A 24,063-nucleotide genomic window follows, 5' to 3' on the forward strand; every position below is an offset into this window, starting at 1 on the left:
TGGCATTGTGTCCCTGTTTTCCTCCGGGTGTATGAAAACGGAACCTTTGATGTGCTAATGGCTCTTGTGAGGGGCCGGGGAGTAGCTGGGGCAGAGGGTTAGCTGGGGCCCTCCTGCTGCCATTGTCTCCCCGTGCTCCTCTGTGGCTGCGAAGAGGCGCTTTTGTCACACAGCCGAAGAAGGAGGACTGTGCAGGCATCCCGTGCCCTACCACACTTTTTCATATTTTAACAGCAACACACAGAATACCCATGAGACATTTATCAAATAATTATAACGCATAAATCACCCCGTGAGGGTATTTATCGCTCACCCTCATAAAAGCCATAAAATGAACAGGTATTTCTGAGAATGAGTGAAGGAGAGCTCTGACCTGTTAATTTCCAGGTAATTTCCACTTGTGGCCAGGTGACAACACCAAATAAACAGCAGAATCGAATTTAAAATGTGATTGTTCCAGTTCCCCGGAATTCGATGGCAAAAGTGGTGTCTGTTCTCAAGGTATTTTTCCTAACAATAAAAAAAACAGGGTAAATCTGCTTTCCCCCCCACACTATTCTTGCCCTCAGCTGCTGCTGTTTTCTGAAGTCAAAGTCCTTGACAGATTCTTAATTCAGTGAAGACTCTTATTGTTTGACAGCACTTTTGCTTGATTCAAAGCACAGCTCTTCATTATTCTCCTGGAAGAGTCTGGCAATTGTTTGACCCGAAGGATGGACAGTAACTGTGGAGCACAGTAGCGTTTGATTGAATTACAGACTCATCAAAATGGTTTGAGTTGGAGAGGACCTTAAAAATAATTTTGCTTCAAAATCTCCCTGCCATGGGCAGTGACACTTTCTACTTTTTTTTTTTTTCCTCAAAGCCCCATCCAGCCTGGCCTTATGCATGTCCAAGGATGGGGCATCCCCAATATCTCTGGGCAATCTCTGCCAGTGCCCTACCACCCTCACTGTAAAGAGTTTCTTCCTATTACCTAATCTGAACCTGCCCTCTGTCATTTTGAAGCCATCCCCCCGCGTCCTGTCACTACGTGCCCTTGTAAGGACGGGTATAAGTCTGGGACTAGATCCAGCTTCAGCTTTCACTCTAGCATCGTATGAAAAATATGCTTTTGGCGACCAGACGAACAAAAAAAAAATCCCCGAAACGCAGCTTCCCAGAACTGTACTTCATCCACAGCTTTGCGAGGCGGTGGGAGGAGGCGCAGAGCAGGCTACTGCTCTGTTAGTGCGGCTGAGCCTCCGCACCGTCACTGCCCGCCTTGCTGCTCCAGCTCGCGGGCCGAACAATAAAGACATTTATTTTTTTTTTTTTAACACACCACACGATAAATGAAGACGTCTCTTCGCGACACGCAGCCGCCGTCGGCGCGGACCGCCCCGAGCGCTGATTGTGCCATCAGCCAGGGCTTCGCGCCTGGCACCCGAGGCGTGCCGGCTCCCCGCGCCCGCCCGCTCCATCACCGCCCGCTCCATCACCGCCCGCTCCATCACCGCCCGCTCCATCACCGCCCGGCCGCCCCGCACGCAGATTCCCGTCACCGAGGGGCGTGAGCTCCGGGGGGGGCGCTCCGTGACCGCCGTGCGCTCGGCGCTCTCCGGCGCCCCGGCCCCGCCCCGGCCCGGCCCCTCGCCTCCGCCTCCCCGCCCACGGCCGGGCCCATAAAGCGGCGGGCGGGCGCGGGGCGGGCTCGCGGCAGTCTCGGGCGTGGGCGGGCGCGGAGCCGCCGCCTCCTCTCGCGCGTTCCGTTAGGTGCGGGCGGACGGGCGTTCGCTGGCACTCGCGCACCGGCAGCCTCCGGCCATGGACACCAAAAAGGTAGGGAAGCGAACGCCGCCTCCTTCCCGCCCTCTTTGCCGCCGCTCGGCTCCCCGGCCGCTCCGGAGGAGGGGTGGAGTGGCGACCGGCGTGCGGCTCCTGCCGGGATGGATGCGGCGGTGGTCCCTTGCGGCGCATCCCGGTGGATGCGGCGGGGCCGCTGCTCGGCTCCGTCTGCGGGGCCGGGGGATGGGGGACCGCGCGTTTTGGGAGAGGTTGTCGCAGGTCGCGAGATCGATTTTGGTTTCGTGCGCGTGGCCTGATGATGCACATGATGCCGTCCGCGTTGTAGGATAATTGATCACGAGGTTCGTTTCGCTGGCGGCGCCGCACTCGGTTTGTCCCGGGATTTGGGATGCTGAACGGGGAATTGACGTTAAAGGCGCTTTTTTTTTTTTTTTTTTTTTTTTTTTTTTTTTTTTTTTTTTTGGGGGGGGGGTGGCGGTTTTATGACTTGCAAAAGCTTTTTTAAGTTTCAAGAAGGCGGCAGAGCGTGTCCTTCCCCTCCCTCTCGTATGAGAGCAGGGGATATTTGTCGGCATCTGCCCGTGTGCAGCGAGCTCCCGACTGCGTGTGTTTTAAACGTGCTAAGGGAGACAGCAAATAGCCGCCTGAACCTGGTGCGGGATGCCGGGGAATTACACGGGAATAGCCAGAACTGGAGGAGGCCGGGGCTCTCATCGCCATATTGATGGGAGATGAGGGCAGTGCGAGAGGATGAGGCAGAGGAAAGGAGAGCGTCTGGTCAAGGTCGTTCAGAGAAGCGCGGAGGGGCCGCTCCTGCCGGGCTCAACAAGTTGCACAGCTCTGGGGTTCGAGGCAGGGAAGGAGGGGAGCTGGTGAGGAGCATCTCCTGGGAAATGGATGCTGCCGACGCCTGTGGTCGGAGGGAGGGGTGGCGGTTTGGATTCCGTGCCGGCGTACAGACCTCAGCCTTGAGCCTTCCGATAGAGTGGGTGTAGCCGTGCTATTTCTGAGCTCCCTGTTTGCCTTTTGGGAAGCGAGGCACTTGCAGCGTTAACAAATGATCCATACATTAGATCACAATCTGGCTCACTGGAGGGGATGGGTCATGCCATGTGATGTCTAGGTTGTGGGAGGCTGGGTAGGAGATGCATAACAACCAGGAGAAGGAAGTATGAGAGAGGGTAGAACAACTAACCCTGTAGCTTATTTATGTACCAGTAAGTGAGGTGTGCCCACAAAGCTGGGACCTTGTGGTCCCTGCAGCACCCAGAAGGAAAAGGCCAGCTGTGGTCACTGCAAGCCATGACAAAGCAGAGTCCTGGGGGAAAGGTGCTCCTGTGTCAACCTTGTAGAGAGCTGGGGTTTGTCTTCAGCTTTGCCATACCTGCTGGCTAGAGATGGCCTGGCCTGGACTCCCAAAACTGCTTAGATACTATAATGCATTTTTACAGACATCTAGATGCTTTGAAGGAGCTGTGTCCTTGTGGTTCTGTGCCAAATTTCCTTGAGATAAAAATGAGTGGAGAAGTTATAAGCTGCCACGGAGAATGCCTGGATTATCCTAGGGTGTGTTCAGGTGTGAATGCTACCTTCGTGCTCATCTACCCCCTGTCCACTTTGTCTCCGCCGCTGACCTGGGCAGGAGAACATTTACATGATGTGGGGGGAGGAAACCATGCCTGAGAGTTCTTTCCCCAGTTTCTGTTTATTGAGGCTGAACTGGTTGTGTCTGAGAGCTGTGCAGGCCAGGAGCACCTACGTGCTTGGCTCGAAAGACTGGTGGAGGTAGCACTGACAGAAGGCTGTTGTCAAAAACTTTGGGCAGTTTTGAGAGCCACTACTCCTGGAGCTCAGCTAGAAAGTGAGAGACTGCAAGAGCTGTGACAGTAGGCCCCACCAAGCAGTGTACTCTGCCAGGCTTAGGTACAATAATTGGAAAGTCTTGGAAAAGGAACTGTTAATATTTTTGGAAAAGCTTCCGAACCTCCTGAGACTGGGAGGAACACAATCTTTCCAAATTGTGCCAACTCAGGCACTGGCTGCCTAAGTGCCAACTCCTGAGTCACCTGCTCCCCCACACCTCCCTCACTCAGAGCTGGCTTAAATGCCACAAGCTTTAAAAATGAATAAAATGTCAGATGCTTTTTGCTGACACTTAAATTTCTCAGTCTGTGGGGCTTCTAAGGTTGGACCTTCAAGTTTTCCCTATGGCTCTGAGGGCTCGGTGGATTTTACTTTAATTTAATAGAGATTCGGGTCTACTGAAACTTCAGGGAGTGTGCTTCATTTAAAATACCAACTATTGCCACAGCTTAAAGAAAAATAGACTTGGTAGCAACTCGGGCTGCCACCTCTAGAGGCACGCTGCTGTGCCAGTGCCCTGGGGCAGGGTTGGGAAGCTCCAGCCTGGGAAAAACAAGCCTGTTGCTGAGGAGTGCGTGTTGTAACTGTTATGAGTGACTGCCAGTGTAGCTCATGGGCAGATCTGAGACTCAATTTATGGGAACTTGTCAGCTGGCTCAGCGAAGAGTTAGACCCTTCTTTCATGGCATGCCAGAGATCAGCGAAAGCTTCTGTAAAGCAGATCAACCCAAAATAACAGCCGCTAATGCAGCCAGTGTATTCATTACTAATGAGCTGAGAATAGTTGCTGAAGGTCAGGAGATAATAAAGGGGAGGCCCTGACAAGCCCTCCTACTTGTGGCCACGGAACTCTTCCCGTTGTACAGTTGCACCTCCCTTCCCAAGGAGGAGGATGCAAGGGATGCTGCTGGTACTCACCGTCGCTGGATAACAGCCCATTCCCTGCCCTCAGAGCACTTGCACATGGCACCTATGAGCTGCAGCTGCTGTTTGTGCTGAGGAGAAGCTCCAAGTCGTGTAGAAAGCCAAATTAACTAAATACTCGTTCCCTCTCTTTCCACAGAAGATCACGGCGCCTCTTGTCTATGCTGTCTGCATTGCTGCCATTGGATCTCTCCAGTTTGGGTACAACACCGGGGTAATTAATGCGCCTGAGAAGGTGAGAGGAGGAATGAGCTGGGGAGGTGGGATGAGTGAGGGGCTGATGGGAAGACAGTGGTGTGGAAAGGAGAGGGACTGTCTGCCAAGCAGCCAGTAATTTGGGTTTGGTTTATGAAATCAGTAAGGCATTTAAAATCCCCCTTTAAATACAACATTGAACAGGAAGGACAAACTTTTGGGGAGGAGAGAGCAAACAGAGAGGTTAATTCTCTTAGTTAGGAGCACAGAAAGGGCAGAGGGCTCTATCTGCCATATGTGGCGTGTGGAGGAATGTGAGCTGCTTCACTTTTGAGTCAGAATAAGCCAACCGTGGCAGAAGGAATGTAGAGAGCAGTGTGCAGAACACATTTAAGGGTTCGTAGGAATATCAGCTGCCCTAATTTATTTCAAGTTTATTTTACTTGTTTATTCATTCCTTGTGTTAAGTATAGACTCAGAGCTTGTAAAAGGGTTGTGACTTGGACAATTGACCAAATCATCCCATGACTGTAGCCTAAGAAACAAGAGGTGAAGAAAATGAGATGTGGTTTTTGTGTAACTCTAAGATGGTTCCTCAGTCAAGAACTGAGTCATGAATACCACATCCACCCTGTCTTCGGGAAGAGATGTTCACCATGGGGGATGGGGTCGGTCCTCCCTGGCTAATGTCCTGCTGCCATCTGCTGGGGGCAGACACTCTGTCCCCTGCTGCCCATGCTAGAATTTACCTCACTAGCTAAGAGGATGCCTGGGAAATCAGCGACGTGGCCCCGTCACATCCCCCTGGGACAGCATTATGTAAAAAAAAGAAACAGTTTTCCAGGCTTACTTCAGTGAAGCCTTGTGTGTCTCCATCTATTTCTATACCAGAAATGTATTTTGGTATTGGCAGAAACGTTCCCATCCACTCACTGGTCATGTTTTCATGTTCCCTTTCATTCCCAACTGTCTCCCGCCTCCTCCCAAGAACCACCAGTGACTCACACCGTCTGAAATATTCAGAAGATAAGCTTATTTTCCTTAAAAGACACTGCTGTCCTGTGGGTGCCCTGCCTGCCCCTCTGCTCAGTGAAGCACTCTCCCTCATCCTACTGCTACTTCTCAGTGAAAGCTCCTCCTTCTGTGCCCTCACCTCCCCCTTGTGTAACTTGTTGCTGCCCTTTTGGGCCTCTCTCTGTTTTCATGGCAGAAGGAAGACGGTAGTGTCCCCTCTCCCCAGTGTAAGATGCCTCCCTCTGGATTGTAACTCTGGCTACCTGATTCCTCTTGCAGATCATCCAGAAGTTTTTCAACAAAACCCTGTCGGAAAGGAGTGGGAAGGCTGTCTCCCAAGAGCTCCTCACCTCCCTGTGGTCGCTTTCTGTGGCCATCTTCTCAGTAGGAGGCATGATTGGCTCCTTCTCAGTCAGTCTGTTTGTAAACAGATTTGGCAGGTAAGTTGGGGAGAGGGATGAGAGCTGTTGGAGAACTTTTCCCTTTACAAAAGAGCGATGGCAGGAAGAGGGCAGAGGTGGGAAGAGATGTCTGGGGAGGAAGCAAGAACGTGTGGGCTGCAAAAAGGATTTCAGGCCAAGGCAGGAACCGAATGGGAATTATTCCATTCTCTTCCCGCCCCGGAGATGGGAGATGGCGGGCAGGGTTTACCTTTACCCCTCTCCCAGTTGTATTTCCCTGCTGTATTCCCAGTTTAAGCTCAGTCTCGACATCTCTGCCCTGGCAGGAGGAACTCCATGCTGCTGGTGAACATCTTGGCCTTCATTGGCGGCCTTCTCATGGCCTTCTCGAAGGCAGCAAAGGCAGTGGAGATGTTGATTATTGGCCGCTTTGTTATTGGTGCCTTCTGCGGCCTCTGCACCGGCTTTGTGCCCATGTACATCAGCGAGGTCTCGCCCACCAGCGTCCGCGGAGCCTTCGGCACCCTCAACCAACTGGGCATTGTTGTGGGCATCCTGGTGGCTCAGGTAGGCGTGGTACAACCTGATCCTGCCCTGGGAGGGGGGAAGGAGGGCTTTAGTTGCCTCAGGTGCGGTACGTGGGCCCTGCCATACCGGGAATTAAGGTGTTTGAAGTTGCTCTTCTTTCTCTTCTCGGTGTAGATCTTTGGACTGGAGGCGATCATGGGCACTGAAGGACTTTGGCCAATGCTTTTGGGCTTCACCGTCCTCCCAGCAATTCTGCAGTGTATAGGTCTGCTATTCTGCCCTGAAAGCCCCCGTTTCCTATTGATCAACAAGATGGAGGAGGAGAAAGCCCAAGCAGGTGAGAACTCATCTCAAAGGGGCAGGGCAGTGTTCTGGTTCCCAGCCTGCGCTGAACTTGAGTGGGAGGCCAGAACTGATCCTGGAGCCTGTGGTAGATTTAGGGTGTGGCTCCCAGAGGGCATCAGACCTGGCCTACCTTCCCATCCTTTAGGTTGCACCAGTGCCAGGAAGCATGAGAAACCTGGCATCTCAACAGAGGCTCCAGGTGGGATTAAGGCGTGAGGAGTGGCACCTAGCCTGGTGGGATGTAGCAGGACCAGCTGCTGCTACTCTGCCAGCTCCTCCTGAAAGGCAGGAAACAGGCTGGCATTTAACAGGGAACTTGGAGGGCTGGGGTCGGCTCTGGCAAGAGCTTGAACGGAATTTCAGGATCAAACATAACCTTGGAGATCAATCAACATGAGCAGGACCTGGTTTCTCTGCTGACTACAGCACCCTGACCCCTGGGTTCAAAAGAAGAGCAAGGTTGCCAGCAGAGGCTTGGTCTTTCCCATGCAGCAGGCCTCAACACCAACTGGAAGTGTTCAGTCTTCCTCCTGTGCCCTTCCTGCAATACCAGGATGGGATACACGCACCTCCCATGGCCAGTAGGTGTGTGTCTCATACCTGACATCTTCGGCTTCCTCCCTCCAGTTCTCCAGAAGCTCCGTGGCGATCGAGATGTGTCTCAGGACATCCAGGAGATGAAAGATGAAAGTGCTAAAATGTCCCAGGAAAAGAAAGCAACTGTGCCGGAGCTCTTCCGTTCCCCAAACTACCGTCAAGCCATTATCATCGCCATCATGCTGCAGCTCTCCCAGCAGCTCTCAGGCATCAATGCTGTGAGTTATCTTCCTATCCCATCTTCTGGGCCTCCTGTGTCTCTGGCTCAACTTGCCCTTGCTACTGGTGTGGGGAGGACTCAAATGTCCCAAAACATCCTTGTGCCTTGACTGGAGGTCATTGTCTTGTCATAGGGCAAAGATGCTAAGATGGAAAGTGGATATTAAGGCTTTCACTTTCCTCATGTGCACACCCTGGTGAGACACTGCAGCCTTGCACCAAGAGAATGAACCTTGACTGGAAGCATGCTGTTTTATAGCGTGGAGTGCTGCTTAGAAACTCCCCACTGGGCCTGCAAGCTGTTAGGCAGAGGATGAGAGACATGCCCTCAAACATGGAATTGTGACTTAATGTCCAACTTTTTCTCTTCTCTTCCCAGGTATTCTATTATTCTACAGGGATTTTTGAAAGAGCTGGTATCACACAGCCTATCTATGCCACCATTGGAGCTGGTGTGGTGAACACAGTCTTCACTGTGGTGTCGGTGAGTGGGACAGGGCTGCGTTCCTGCCTGGGCCCGTCCCTGGCAGATGGCACTACAGACAAGTAGCCAGGTGGTGGCAAAGCACTGGGCTCTGCACTGGCCAGAGCGCATCAAAGGCATGGTGGGAGGAGAGATGGGCAGAAAGAGGTGCTGTTGTTATCTTAGACGAAGGAGAAGGTGGAAAAGGAGTGCACTGGGCAAAGAGTGATGAGAGAAAGCAGTAGCAAGAACCAGAGTGGAAGAACTTGTGCTGATGATGGAGCAGCCTGGTGATCTGCACTGAGATCACCATGGTCTCTGAGGTTTACAGGCAGATAAGGAAGAGGTGCAGGAGCTGCTGAGCATGGAAGTCTGGCTTTTGCTGCCAAAGTAATGGACTTTTTTTCCTTCTGCCTTCTCCTTTCCAGCTGTTCCTGGTGGAGCGTGCAGGGCGCCGGACGCTCCATTTGGTTGGTTTGGCTGGCATGGCTATGTGTGCTGCTATTATGACTGTAGCTTTAGCTCTAAAGGTGAGTGGTCACTGTGTTATTGTCCAGGCTGACCCCAGCAGGAACCTATAAGAAAATAGATCTGCAGTGCTGCCCTGTAGGCAGGTAGAGCTGGGGCCAGAGCCAAGTGTGCAAGTGGCGAGAGCAATTTTATAACTCTGGGAACTGCTACGGTGTTCACAGTGCAGCTGAGAAGGTTGTGACACTGGAGATGGCATTGTGCTGATTGTATTTTTTTCCCTTGCAGGACATTGTGGGCTGGATCAGGTACATCAGCATTGTTGCTACTTTTGGCTTTGTGGCTCTCTTTGAGATTGGCCCTGGCCCTATCCCGTGGTTCATTGTGGCAGAGCTCTTCAGCCAGGGCCCACGACCTGCGGCCATGGCGGTGGCCGGTTGTTCCAACTGGACTTCCAATTTCTTGGTGGGAATGCTCTTCCCCTATGCAGAGGTAAGTCTTGGTTTATAAAGCACTGTGGGAGCACTGCAGCATTGGAGTAGGTGTCCAGAAACGTAGTAGAATCCGCATCTTTGAAGACTTTGACACATGGCTATATGACCTTCGATAACCCAACCTCTCCTGGAAGTTGTCCCTGCTTTGAGAAGAGGGCTGGTGAGTCTTCCAGAGGTCTCTGAGTCAGTTTTATGATTGTTAGTGGAGACTGTTGCTCACCTTGCATTCTACTGTCTTAACCAGTTGCAGCTTTTAGATATTTGGAAGAGCCATCTTAGATAGGACATCGGGGCTTTTTGCTTTAAAAGCATCAATTTTAGTCACCCTCAAGGTGATTAAAAACCTTTAGAAGCCCATAGGAATGTGATTTCAGTTTTAAAAATGCTGTGATGAGAAAAAAGTCAAGTAAGGGCACTGTTGGAGAAAGGTGTTGGAATTTTAACCTGTCAACAGCAAATGCCCTTGCATGTAATTTGAAAAGAAAACCTTTTTGTGTTTGTCTTCCCTGCAGAAACTATGTGGCTCCTATGTCTTCCTCATCTTCCTTGTTTTCCTGGTCATCTTCTTCGTCTTCACATTCTTCAAAGTGCCAGAGACCAAGGGCAGGACTTTTGAAGACATCTCCAGGGGCTTTGAAGGACGAGGAGCAAACACCCCCTCGTCACCCCAGAAGACCCCCATGGCGGAGCTGAACAGCAAATAAGCTGGCAAAGCGGCTGCCTAAGATCCATGACACACCCATTCTTTTAACTCATTCATGCTTAAAGAATCATTAAAGGAATGAGCAAAGAAAACCGTGAGAACTGGGACGTTCTTCCCCTCCTCAATTGCTGCTATGTTCTTCTTTTCACCCACACGCTCACCCATTGTGCCAGGCTTGCCAGCATTAAGCAAATCTGATCTGGGTGATCTGCCATACTGGAAAGCACCTGGCGCTCGCAAAAATAAATCTCATCTTCCCTGCCACAAACATCAGGAGAACAGAGAAGAGCTGGCAATATTTTTACTTTTCTCGCATAAAATTGCCGTTTGGGGTTAACATACTTATGCACACAGTGACCATTATGTATTTGAACCTAATTACTATTTTTGTAGTGAGTTGAAGTGACCCGCTAAACGAGTCCCCAGCCCTTTGAGTCTACTCTGTGTGCGTGTGTAAGGTGTCACACTGGAATTTTAGCAAGCTTACCAACAGCCATCTTGCTTTTTCCTACCCAGTGTGCACTTTTTTTAGCCTCAGGAAAAAGGGGACCAAGTCACAGGCATATTTTTTCCTGCTCTTTTATTTTTTGTATAGACAGACTGAAAGCATACTTTTACTTCAGTTTATTTATTTGTATGTCACTTTGTAAATATTTATTTTTTTAATGGTGTACAAAAATGTACAGGTAAAGAAATTGGAGAAGTTTAAGAGAAATAGCTATTCTAACAAAAGATGCTGTAGACTTGAGGTGCAATAAGACTGTAAAGGAGAAATGCGGTACTAAAAAGGAGATTGAGTATTTTAGGTGGTATGTACAGCAGAGCCAATTATGCACATCACCTTGAAGTTCTTTGTGTCCTCTGGAAAGACATTCAAAGAGTTGTGTACTTGTGGGAAGAGGTATGTTTCTGCACTAAAATCTCTGTTATTAGGGATTTTTGGTGGCTGTTTTAAAGAATTGTTCTCAAGTGTTGATGAGAGTGTGATACGGCATCTTACAGTGAGTGTTGTTGGATTATATTTTCAGACACGGTTTTAAGCGTTCTATGGATGATTGAAGGTGGTGATTGCAAACCAGAAGGTAATTTTTTCCTGCCTTCTCTTAATTTTATTTCTTTTTGGCTTCTCTGTTATAGTCTAGTACATCATAAATTCTGAAACTTGCAGATTGTCATTTAAAGGAGTGTGAGGATAAAAGTCATTTTTCAAAGCTGTATTTTCTTGGCAGTTGTTCCTATAAATATTACAGAGGCATGTAGCATGACCCTTCTGGACACAGGCATGGTCAGTTGTGGTACATGTAAGTTCATAAGGATAGAGATGCAGGACTAGACACCAGAGCTACTGGAATTTGCTAGTTTAGCAGTGCAAAAAGGCCGTAGTGCTCAGTCCCCTGCTCGGTTGAAGGCCAGGTGTTTTTTTTTTGCCCCATATATCCTCTCTGGAAGGTCTGCATGATGCTGTGGTGCTCACCAGTGTGCTTTGTAGATATGTACAGCTCTGTAATAGTGCCTCTGTTCAAAGGGATGTGGCAGGCAGTAATTGTTCATCAGTAAGTGTCGGTCTCCTTGCTTGTCATTCCGCTGGGCAATTGAGTTTGTGTGTCCCCCACCCTTGCTGCTGAGCTGGCACAGCTCAGGTCAGGCACATGTGGCACACTTGCAGTCAAGGAGGGGCAGCTTTACTTCACTGCAGCGTTCTGTGACGGGCTCCAGGCCTGTCCAGACGTGTGCAGAATATCTAAAGGTAGTACAGAGGTAGGTCCAACTTAAACTCCTGCCCTTCTGAGATCAAGCTGCAGATTTTGGACCTGGTTAAACTCAGGTCGACCTGCTGGAATTCATTACTGGATATCCGAGAAGAGAGGCAGGCCCACAGACTGCGAGGTGGTAAAAGCAAGAAGGGCTTAGAGAGGTTGGAATGGCAGCAAGACTTTTGTAGCACGGCCAGCCCAAGCTTCCTTGCCAACATAATGCTTCAGAGCAGGTTAGAGAAATTGCCATTGATGTATATTCTCCGGGGTCTGTCTGACATCTTCAGTAACTAGCAATGGCATTTCTGCCTTCCCTAATGAGAAACAGTTGCAAAGATCAGTTAAATTTGCTGCTGTTAAATGCTTCCTGTGAATTAATTTGAAATGCCCCAGCTTTGCACAATGTAATCATATTACATCCAGTTTTCCCATGCTTTTTATTAGGCTTACATGCCAGATATTTATTCTTGGAAGCATTATATATAACTTCTCTCCCAATTTTGATATTTTGGCTCACTTACATAGATTCTTGTGCCCTTCCTTTGACCCTCCAGCACATCCAGACATATTTCTATGTGGGTATGTGTATGTTAGGAAATTCCCCCCACAGCTGTGCATAAGAGCATTCCATACTTTGCATCAGATGTGTGTTGGCTTGGACCGAAATCTGTAGGCCTTTCTCACATGGTATCTTTATTATTTTCTTTTTCTGTAACAGCGTTGTGAATATTTTGGATGGATTTTATATGCTTATTAATGTGGTTGTTTCCCGGTTTTGAAATAAAAAAATATGAAATAAATATCTGATTTGGATTTTACCTTTATCTTATAGGCCTTGTCTTATTATTTTATCACAGCCTGGGATTGCATGCTGAAATGTCACCACCATCTACCCTGCAACTTTTCTGGGTAGCTAAGAACTAAGAACTCTGGATTTGCTGTTTTATCCTACTGGGAGTGATAATTTCTCTCAGCCTCCATGCAAATCACCTTTAATTCCCTTACTATTATCTCTTAGCGATTTTTAAACTAAAGATATGTGCATCTCTGGTTCTTGTTTGCCCGAATCCTTTTTGTTTGTGTGCAAATACTTACTCAGTGTAAGAGGAAGGGAGAGAAGTGGCTTGAGGGTTATGAATCCTGCCCAGAGCTAAAGAACCTGGAGACTTCTGTCCCTGCTCTGTTCCCACTGTGCTCTTCGCCTCTGCCAGGAGGAAGGACGACCCCTTTCTGCTGCTTTACTGCTTCTGATGCTTTACTGCCTCTGTTTGGAATGTGACCTTCATGTTGTCCTGTGAGAGTGTGCCTAGGTGCACTCAGTGGTGGGTATTGGAAAGGAGGAGGGGTATGGGGAAAGAACCCCACTTGCCCCAGGAGCTGATCCCATAGCTCAGGGACCACAGCGTTCCACGGACCACTCTCAAGGTCTCTGGGCTGCTCTCAAAATATATGTGAACGAAATATCCTGCAGTGGAAGAGGATGGAATGAAGAGAAAGGAAGGTAAATATGGGAGACCCCTGAGTACCTTGGAGCAGGAATATGGCTGATATAACTCCAGCGGCAGCAGGCTGCTCAAAGCCTAAAACAAGGGAAGAGTAGGGAACAATGTAAAGTGAAAAAGCTCAGCAAAGCAGAGATCCCATGAAGACTTTCTGAAAGCTGCTGTTCCTGGCTGCTGTGTGTTCCTAACTCCCGCCTGTGTTTTGCTAAGCTTGGTATGCAACCAGCCTTGGAGCTGGGAAGTGCCCCAGGCTAATCTGTCTAGGATTGTTTTTCAATTCTAGCTCAGCTATAAAAATAAAGTCTAGCCATCCAAACTCATAAGCATATCCAGCTCAAACTTAACTCCTAACATTGTGGTTTTCTTTGTCAAAAGTGGAAGCAGAGAACAAAATCATCTGGGGCCAAAGCATCTGATTCACTGAGCTCTAAATTAGCCTTTTTGTAGTTTTCATGATAAACTTTGTGTTAGGGAACAAGGCTTTGGTTTAGATCTGGTTAGTTCTGAAAATCGTAAGGAAGCTTCAAAAGGAATTATCTGGTTTGAATTAAATGGTTGCAATTAAAGGGTTTGAGGATGGGTTGTTTTCAGCTGAAAGTGTTCATCACATCCAAGTGAGCATGTAGGCAGTTCTTGTGGCCATCACAATACCCCACAGCAATTAATCACTGCAGAGTTCTTGGTGTGAAACTGCTGCTGAGTGGACAGGAGAAGAACCCCAAGAGTCCCAAGTGCCATCAGCCACCTCAAAGGTTTCAGTGCTGTTTTACAGGCTGGCGCGCAATAGAATGTCACTGCCAGTATTTGTCACTTTCTGCTTGTGTTATTTCTGATGAATGTTCTTCACATACCAGCCAAGAACAGCAGTTGATTTCTGTGAGAAGAAATGTGGGAAAAAAAACCCTCCAGCAAACAACATTTTATTGGAGGTAGATTTCCCTGCTGCATGTCCCGTGCAAAAATCTTTTTATTTGATTTTATGTGTTGAAAAGAGGACACATTCTGGACACCTCAGTAGCTGGGGAGATATGAGGCAGCTTCTTCCTTGGGAAGGTACCTGGGTGAGAGCACAGGCAGGAGACTACAGTCTTCCCTTCAAGCGAAGTCACTAACCCCTTCTTTGAGGGTTACTCCACAAAGGAACATTTGCTAGTTTGGTGGGGGACTGTCGCTGCTTTCATTTGAGAGGAAAGAAGGTACAGACACACTGCCAATATCGTTGTGATGGGCCACAATGGAGCAGCAGGAGGTGGCTCACCACAGCTTTTCTCCCACTGTACACATGGTGAGAAAGATCGTGCCAGCAGGTAAAACAAATGCACATTTTATTGCACAGAAAATTTATGTCTCTCTGGCTTTTTTTTTTCAGACTTCCTGCAGATCAGACTAAGGACACAATACTAACATTTTATTCACTTTTAGAAGCACTCTTTGAAGATGTGTGAGATGCTTGCTGCAAAACCTGGGGTCTGGTCTGTCACTTAGCCTGGCCCTGTCTCTACAATGTGAGTTACCAGACAAGAGACAATTGTCTTCATAATATGCTGCTGGGAAAAGGCAGCATTCAGGAAGTCTTAGACAAGGGAAGAAAATGGTTTTGTCTCCTAAAATATATATTGCTGCGACAATTTAATTGGTGTTACTTGAAAGCATTCCATTTCTGGTGGAGGCAGGCTGTAACTTTTAAAACAATTAACTTGCTGTGACAAAGCTTGTTTCTATGCTGCACCTCACTAAATGACACAGTTTACAAGAGCTGTCTCTTCCTTTCCTATGAGCTTCGGCAGGCCTGACAGACACATGACTGACCTGCTAAGTCTGTTTTCTGCTTATGTTGCACAACCATGTTCTGTTTAGCAAGAGGTCACATGGATTTGTGCAAGGCAGTCATACTGGAGCACCAGTCACTGTGACATGCATTGTGGGACCACTGCAGATCCTGTTCTGAACCAGCAAGTGGTCATCCAGATGTGATCAACCTGATCAAACAGCACGCTATTTTTCCATCTCTGGTCTGTTTCATCCTGTTTTTTAGTCTTCATCATGAACAAAATTGCCTTCCATTAACAAATTTGATTCTTCATCACAAGCAAACACACATGTTTATTGCTTCCTTTATATTCCTGTCACTAAGTGCCATTATCACTCAGACTGCATATTATCTTGTTACATTAAAATCTTTGGGCTCTGGACTAGCTTTATCTCCCCTTTGCTCAAGTGCTGTCTCTGGTATGGATCAAAGCTCACAGTGATGGTCTCAGACTAATAGCTCTTCTTTGAGTCCAGTATATGACCTAAAGAGTCCTTGAGGTTTAGAGGAAAGCCACCAGAATCATTTTCAACTGAGAAAGGCATAAGGATGCAGAACCAGAAGAGGATGAAAGTTAGGAGCAGTGGTGAAGGTGTGGAGGGACATGGGTGCAGCAGTGTAGCAGGAGAATGAGGAATGAGAAAAAAGGAAAAAATATCCAAGATCTGGAAGGAAGATAGGACATTTATAAGTGTGAAAAAGTGGGACAGGACCTGAAAGAGAGGAATATGAATAAAAGAAGCAGGTGAGGGATTGAGGAAGTGAAAGACTGAAGACAACCAAAGAGACGGACCCTTGACCTGCACACAAAATAAAATGAAGCCCAATAGGACTCCAGTAGCTTATGAATCACAGGCAAGAGGCCATCAGTTCTTCATGGAAAGAGAAACAGAGGTATCACCTCCACCACGTGTTCACAAGTATCTTTGCTATGTCAGAGTCACAGTGTTCCTTGCAGTACGACCTCAGCTCTTGGTCCACAAAGACTGGGTTCTGCTTGCTTGAAAGATGGCACTAAAAATGCCTCTTGAGAGGAACAGGCAGGTAAAACTGATGCATGCAAGATACAGCTGGCTCAGCTGGACTGAAGGTCTCACAGTGGCAAATCAGAAGCAGCCTGGCCATAAGCACAAAGCAGAGGAATCTTCCTACCTGTGATAGGTAGTGCAAGACGAGTTCCAAACAGAACCGGCCAAGGCCAATGTCAGCAAAGCCCAGTGTGGGCAGACACCACCGCTGCTGCTGAAACCTGCGTGGGCTTGTCCATCTCAGAAACACTTATCCGTGCAGAAATGCTGAGAGGAATACTTTTCAGCTTCCTTATTTCATGCCAGAGACAAAATTTTTGTGGAGTGATGGAGTAGCATCATACCACCTCTATGCTCTGCCTTTTCTCATTCTGATGCAAGGGTGACATTCACATTGGTCACTTGTAGTTCACAGGTAATGGTGTGTTGTAATGCCCTGGGCACACACATGCTTACAAAAACGTTAAAAGCGTTCTATTAGTGTAAGGTTTTGGTGTTTCCAAACACAAACAACAAAAAAACCCCCTAACAAAACAAAAAAAAAGGGAGTAACATGTAGAAGTGAAGGGAGAAAAACATTTTGCCTTGTGACTGGAAGGTCCATTTCCTGACTGGCTGAGTGTGTGAGAACAGAGCAGCCAAAGCAACAAACACCAGGGCTGACTAGAAATGATGGTTTAGCAAAGATTTATTGCACAGTGTTGGATCTTGAAAAGATAGTTTCTTTTTTTTTTTCCTAGACTGGGACACAATTTTTATTAACAGGTTCTGTTCTGCTGATTGCAGGTTGAAAACAAATTAGTGACAGTTTAAATATGGACACTGAGGAAATCTAAAACTCATGGGAAGACTTAAAGGAGTGAATTCTTCAGAGAGGGTTGACAGGGAGGGAAGGATGGGACTCATGCCTGGAAATGCTGACAGCTCTCAGGAGTCAGAACCAGCCACTGCAACTTGAACTGAGCAGGCTGGACACACCTGAGAGTTCTCTGGCAGCCCTCTCTGGACTGGAGGCCAAAATGGACATGGGAATGATCCCCAATGCACTCACTTGGCACCAGATGTGCAGTCACCGAGTGCATTTGCTCGTGCAGGGCCCTGACGTAAGGGAAACTGCGGAGGCCTAGCGTGGCTCATCGTTTTATCTTCCCTGACCTGGAAGGGCAAGCTGAGGAAAGAGTGGCACGAAGGAAACGGTTGATCTCTCCCTGATAGTAATGCAAAGGACTGCAGGACTGGAAGAGCTGGATGGATCCAAGGGGGTTGTACTGCTCCTGGACTCTCTGACCCGGATGCTCCCAGGAAGTTTTTTGGAGCACAGCCATGAAAACCGTGTTTGAAGTGGCTTCTCACCAACACTGCAAACCCCGGCTGAGATTCATATTAGAGTCCAGGTCTTTCTTATGAGATAAAAACTTATCTGATGTATGGTTTGTGGGTGCGAACACTTTGGTTGCACAGATACCGTTGCTTGCTCAGGGTGGTAGGGTGTTAAAAGTGCAGTTGAGATGGAAGATATTTCTGTGATTAAATGAGCCTTCCTATCACTCCCATTTTTTAAAGCAACATAATGTGAAATTATGTCCCCCATATCTTCCCCCTTGATTCACGTTGAAACCTTGATGGACAGATATGAAACCCTCAGAAAAGTTTTTATTCCCTTGCTTACAGTATTCCCGATTCTGAGCGGTGATGAGGGACTGAACATGAGTGCTTATCAGCTAGGCCTGTGCTTATCTTGAAGAGAACCTGTGTCTCTGCAAGGGAGGCTTACGAGGGGCAGGCAGTGGGTTTTTATGAGTGAATTGTGAGGAGGTGTTGACACTGGAGAAGAGTTTCTCATGACCCTACATCTCCTTCTCTCTATTTGCCTATTAAAATCCAAGTGTTCCTCCGAAACAGTCCTGCTGCCTGGGGTTTCCCATTCCACAAGCCACAAGCTTCCTCCTTTCCATCCTTCTTGTCTGTGCCTGTAATGCCAGCTCCTCATTCCCAGTGGACTGGGACAGAAATCTGAATGTGGCACTTCTTTGCAGTAAGGAAACAACAATTCCTTGTTCTCTGAAGCACCCTGTCACATGGGGGCAGAAAATGGATAAGTAGGTGTGGGGTCTCATCTCCAGCCACTCCAGATCCACATTAACCTGCAGATATTGCCTTCCTACCTCACAGTGTCTTACCAAGCTCTCCCAGTATTGCTCTAGCCAGTTCCACGCCCCAGTGCACAGAAAAATGCTAGGCAACCTGCATGGCCTGCTCTCTTAGCTCTTGCCCTCAGCACTGAAGCATCCTGTTGGCTGTCCCAGCATGGCCAGAACAGTGGCAGTGTGGGCCCAGCAGCTTCTGCCTAGATAGTTTGGATAGTTTGGGTAGTTTGCCTAGACTGTTGGATAGTTTATAAGGAATAGCTCATAACCATTATGCAAAAACTGAAAGCAGTGTGAAGACTTTCTTCCTCACTCTGTTATGAATTTTCCATTGACATCTCCAGCCTCTTGAAGCTGCCAAATATTTCGTGGGCATCTGCACCTCTACAAATTACATGCTCAAGTAAAGCAACATTCAGTGGATGTGGAACATCAGCAGAACATCAGAAGTGGGTGGTGGTAATAGATGGGGGATGCTTCATTTCCAGATATTGCTCATGAAAAGGTTGGGGGAAATTTTCTAAAATTTGGTCAATTAATTATGACTTCATATAGTCTGTCAGGCTTTTTCCCTGCCTCCAGAGCAACGTTCAGTGCTACAGAATATTTTGTTGGACAACCAGTCTGTGCAGGTGCAACACTTACTCTTTCTGATGTGTTCTACTCTGTGTCAGGGTGTGAAGAGCGTGATAGGTTGCTCAGGGCAGTCTTTGGGCAATGTCACAGGACGCCAGCCTGGAGTTTAAAGGAGCTGCAGATGGCGTCACTCACAATCCCCGGGATATTTTGCATCTTCCCAGTTCCCAGTATACTGAGTAGTGGTTTGCTGCCATACCTCCCCCTCCTTCCAACGGAGGATGCTGTGCCTACAGTGTAACTCTCGTCAAAGTGCATCACATCAGCCACTCTCCCCTAATCCATACAGCCAGTCCTTTCATTCCAAAAGGCAGGCAGTTTGCCCTTGGTAAACCAGCATCACCCTTTCCTGACCACCTTCTTGTCCTCGGCCCAGGTGTCACTGGGTGCCCAGAGGACACAGCTCTAAGGGAAGGATGGCTGGTCTGGGGTTCACCGACTCATCCTGGTTGGTATGCACAGCTGAGTGCAACATTAGCATTTTTTCAGCTGCCAGGGATGAGAGAGGAAAGACTCATAATCACATCAGGCAATTCCTTCAGCAGCTTCAGAAATGTCCTAGCACCCTTGAAGTGTATTCTATTCAATCTCATGCACTGCAATATATTCAACCTCCCTAAATAGTATCGAGCCCACTGCTGCTTGTTGTCCCCCAGTTTTACAAACCATTACGATATATTTGGAAATCTGGGAGCAGGCTTTGCTTCTACAGACTATAGGAAGGAAGGGTTTAAGTACTTCAACCCCATCTGAGACATTCATCACTAGTTTGTCTCCCCATTCCTCAGCAGACCTGGTTACTGGGATAGTTGCACAATCCCTTTGTCACCCATCCTATTCCATGCAAGTTTCTCCTCTAGCCGGGCTCTAAGGCCTTTCTGATTTTGTCCTTCTGTACCCAAGCAATGCTTCCATCCTCCTTCTCCATAGCCTATCTTTTTCCCCAGCTCTTGCACTCATGCTCTTTACGCTTGAATTCATTGTGAAGCCGATTCCTTAGTTAGGATGAGTTTCATTCAAAATTACCCAACTTGCGGCACAAAATAAAAAAAAAAAAAATTAAAAAAAAAATTTAAAAATTGTTTGAAGATGTTGTCTCGCAGTGTTGGCCAGGGCAAACAGTTGTGCTGTGCCACTGTCTTTTTACAATGCTCTGATGCTGCAAATCAGTGGAAGAGTGACTGATGGCACAACTGGAACTCTGGATTTCTGGCATGCAAATAGCTGCCTACCTTCCTGCTCTGGTGTTACATGAATGTGGACACAAGGGAGGCAGTCCATGTGGAAGGCCATTGCATTTCCAAAGCCCAGCGAGCGCTTTCTGCCATCTCAGAGCAGTCAGCATGGCACTGCTGGAGCAGGGCAAGGTTGACTTGATATTGAAGATGATGTTTAGGGAACTGAGTAAGAGGAAGCCAAGGAAGGATGGACTGGAGTGAAGCACTGGGAGATGAACACAGCAGAAAATGTGGCAGTGAGTGACTCTAGAATGGAGACCTAGAGCTGTGAGGAAATGGTCCCTGTAGTGAGGTAGCCAGAAGGATTATCATATACCCAGAGCATTGGGTCACCTGCTGGCAGTGTGTCTAACAGTTAAAGCAGGAGACAGGAGGGAGCTGTGTTTGATAAGGAGAGGGGAGTATGCAGTGAAGAGAGGTCAGATCTCTGAAGGCTGAAAAGACTCAGGTGGCTGAAAGACATTTCATAGGAGAGTCCTTGAAAGTGATGTGGCTATGAGTGAAGCTGTTTGAAGTGAGGTGGAGTGGCCATCAGGTAGTTTTAGCTAACTATTTAGGTGTCTTGCTGTGAGATCCCACTTTTTAGGGCAACAAGACTGCAAGGTGGGCTGGGAACAGGCAGCCATGAGGCAGAGGAGGTGAATAAACTCTAGCCTATATCCACCAAGAATGTGCAGCTCAGCACTTGCTGTCACCCAGCAGCCTTTGTCTTTCTGTCACCATGCTCCCTCCAAAGCAGTCCTTTCATGTCCATCCAAGAGTATTCTGTGGGTGCAGAGATGGCTGCCAAGCACACTGAGGTGGTGGGAATGAACAAAAACTGCTGACAGTTTTGGAATAAGTGGCATGCTGAAGGCTAATCTTGTTTCAGCAGCTGGAAACGGGACTTGGTGTGCTCTGGGCCTCTCTGTCCTGTGGATAAAGCAGAGCTAGATGGCCATTGATGAGAAGGCTGGGGAAACAGCAGTGCAATTGCAAAAATTTTGGATATGCAAGTTAAAAGCATTCAGCAATACTACAAGACACGCCACATGCTTGAAGCATGTACTCGCTTTTTCGAGCAGATCAGAGCTGAGAGGTAGGGAAAGACAGGAAAGGGAGGGGGATGGCAAGATAAGGAGAGGAACGGTGGCTGGGCATTTTGGGTGCAGCAAGAAGTTGTGCCCGTGTGCATTTCTTCTGTGGGCTTTTGACCTGAGCAATCTTGTTGGAAGAAGGGACAATCAGGGCGAAAAGTTGAGCAAACAGAACAGGGTAGATGATTTAGGTTTTATCATGGGGTGGCGCTTGGCAGGCGGGGTTCGGGCAGGAACTGCTGGCCTGGCTGTGTTTGCACAAGAAGCGCCAGCTCCAGGCAGCAAAGCTGGCAGTGCCACCTCCTGGGCAGAGCAGGGGCTCGGAGCAGCTCGCATCTCACTCTCCTGCTGACCGGCTGGGTGATCCTGGGAAAAACGCCGCCCTTCCTCCCACCCGGGATGCTTTCTTTAGCAAAGGGATGGATGGCCCCAGGGAGGTCGGCGAGCAAAGTTCGTGCCCATCTGAGTGAGATCTTCACACTGCCAAATAAAAGTGCAGAGCTGCTCTCGGGTTGACAGTCACTGCTGGAGGAGAGCAGGAAGGATGAATGTTGCCTCAATATTTCTTACCGAGTTTCTACACCCACGTGTGACATAATTATTAACTCTGGGATTTTTTTTTTTTAGTAGGGACCTGTCCTGCTGCTATCTCCAGCTGCATCACAGCAGTTTTTGAGCCGTGTTGTTGCATCATATTGGCACAGAGATTGCACTTGATTTGGTAAATTCAGCACTGTCAAGTTGTAACAACCACCACAATGAGGGAGCTGGGTGTGGTGAGAGATAATGGATGGCCTTTGAAAATTTCAATTAAGCACACCATAGGTATATTTTCTCTGGGTTATGAAAGCAACACCTTTAAGTCTGTGTCTTAGATCCATGTAAACTAGATTGCAACTGTCCCACAGGAGACGGGAGCAATTAACATATTCAGAAAATTACTCACATCCTGCAAAACAGAAAATAGTATGCACAATTGAATGAGATTTTTCTCATGAACCCAAAGAGAAATATGACCAAAACACGCATTTTACACAGAGTATCAGCTGTTGGAATTTATTGTCAGCTGCCATTCAGGGCAGCCTGCATAAAGGGCTCAGTGGAAACTGATAAAAGGCACAGGACCTTTTCAGTGCCACAGGCAGGTAAAACGGATGCATGCAAGATACAGCTGGCTCAGCTGGACTGAAGGTCTCACAGTGGCAAATCAGAAGCAGCCTGGCCATAAGCACGAAGCAGAGGAATCTTCCTACCTGTGATAGGTAGTGCAAGACGAGTTCCAAACAGAACCGGCCAAGGCCAATGTCAGCAAAGCCCAGTGTGGGCAGACACCACCGCTGCTGCTGAAACCTGCGTGGGCTTGTCCATCTCAGAAACACTTATCCGTGCAGAAATGTTGAGAGGAATACTTGCCAGTATATTTCCTTATTGCGTGAAAGAGACAAAACGTTTGCGGAGCAGCATCTCATCACCTTTATGCTCCTCCTTTTTCTCATTCTGACACAAGGGCGACGTTCACATTGCTTACCTGTAGTTCATAGGTAATGGTGTGTGTTGTAATGCTCTGGGCACACACACAAAGAAGTAAAAAGTGTCATATTAGTGTAAGGTTTTGGTGTTTCCAAACATGTTGTTTAGAGCCATCTTTTTCTCTGAGGAGGTTTGATTTCTTCTTCCAAATGTAATTGGGGAAAAAAAAAAAAGGGGAAAAAAAAAAAGCAGAAGTAAGGGAAGAGAAACATTTTTCCTTGTGACTGGAAAGTCTACTTCCTGACTGACTGTGTATGCCAGGACAGAGTAGCCAAAGCACAAACACCAGGGCTGACTAGAAATTAGGCTTTAGCAAAGATTTAGTGCACAGGCTCTTGAAAACATAGTTTCAGGTTTTTTTCCTTGACTGGGATGTAACCTTTTTTATTAACTAAACTGAGCTGAGAGAGCATGTTTTGTCCTGCTGAGGGCAGGGTCAGGACACAATATTGACACTTTAAAAATAGAGACCACAGAAATGTAAAGCTCTTGGGAAGCTGTGATGCATGCTGGATGTCCAGAGTACTGGGTGCCTTTACTTGTGCAGTGCCCTGACATGAAGGACACTGCAGAGGAATAACACAGACTGTGGTTCCTCATCTCCTTATCATGCCTGACATGAAAGGGAAAGGTGGAAGAGGGTCACAAGGGAAAGGGGTTGTCGTCTCCCTGGCACAGTGCAAAGGACTGCAGGACTGGAAGTACTGGGCAGCTGCAGTGCCAGGTGACTGGAAGATCTGGGAGCCAAAGCAATTGTACTGTCCCTGCTCTCAGTCTCTCTGAACTGGGTGCTTCCAGGAAGGTTTTGGAGCACAGCCATGCTGAGCACACGTGTGATGTGTGAGCTGTGGGTGTGAGCACTCTGGTTGCACACACACTGCTTGATTCCTGCCAGCAGTGTAATGAAAAGGTACAAAGTGTTCACACCCCCAGATTCGTCTAGGGAGGCCTTCTGACAGCCTTGATCACAGCTTGCAGATGTGCAAATTCCTTTCTTCTGCAGGGGAAACTAAAGGCAAAATCTGCATTACTGTAATCATGCAGCCATGCACACAAGTGCAGCTTTTCAACAGAGAGTTTCACCCAGAGGTTTTCACCCAGATCTCTTGAATGACCCAGTCCCCACACAAAACTCTCAGTGTTCTCTGTGGCAAAGGGGGCACAAAATTCTTGCTGAGGCTGTGGTTTGCCTCTGATGCACTTGGTGTCTTGCAGGAAGAGTGCAATGCAGCGCCAAAGTCTCTTCCAGCAGCAGCCAGAGACCTGACACTGCATGTTTGCACAAGGAAGCCTCTATTACTAGAGCTGAAAAGACTGAATGCTCCTTGCCAGCACTGTCT

The 24,063-nt window shown here is 48.0% G+C and overlaps 1 protein-coding gene across 1 annotated transcript; it reads left to right on the forward strand.

Moving 5' to 3' along the window:
* Nucleotides 1-1,695: 1,695 nt before the first annotated feature.
* LOC120748745 (solute carrier family 2, facilitated glucose transporter member 3) lies at nucleotides 1,696-12,556 on the forward strand. The gene is made up of 10 exons (XM_040055475.2): nucleotides 1,696-1,821; nucleotides 4,715-4,810; nucleotides 6,064-6,224; nucleotides 6,512-6,752; nucleotides 6,888-7,050; nucleotides 7,686-7,873; nucleotides 8,254-8,358; nucleotides 8,766-8,867; nucleotides 9,094-9,297; nucleotides 9,812-12,556. Exons 1-10 carry the CDS (start codon nucleotides 1,807-1,809, stop codon nucleotides 10,001-10,003), a joined length of 1,467 nt encoding a protein of 488 aa, XP_039911409.1. The 5' UTR covers nucleotides 1,696-1,806; the 3' UTR covers nucleotides 10,004-12,556.
* The last annotated feature ends 11,507 nt before the right edge of the window (nucleotides 12,557-24,063 follow it).

The sequence above is a fragment of the Hirundo rustica genome, chromosome 2, assembly GCF_015227805.2.
Source record: "Hirundo rustica isolate bHirRus1 chromosome 2, bHirRus1.pri.v3, whole genome shotgun sequence".
NCBI lineage: Eukaryota > Metazoa > Chordata > Aves > Passeriformes > Hirundinidae > Hirundo > Hirundo rustica.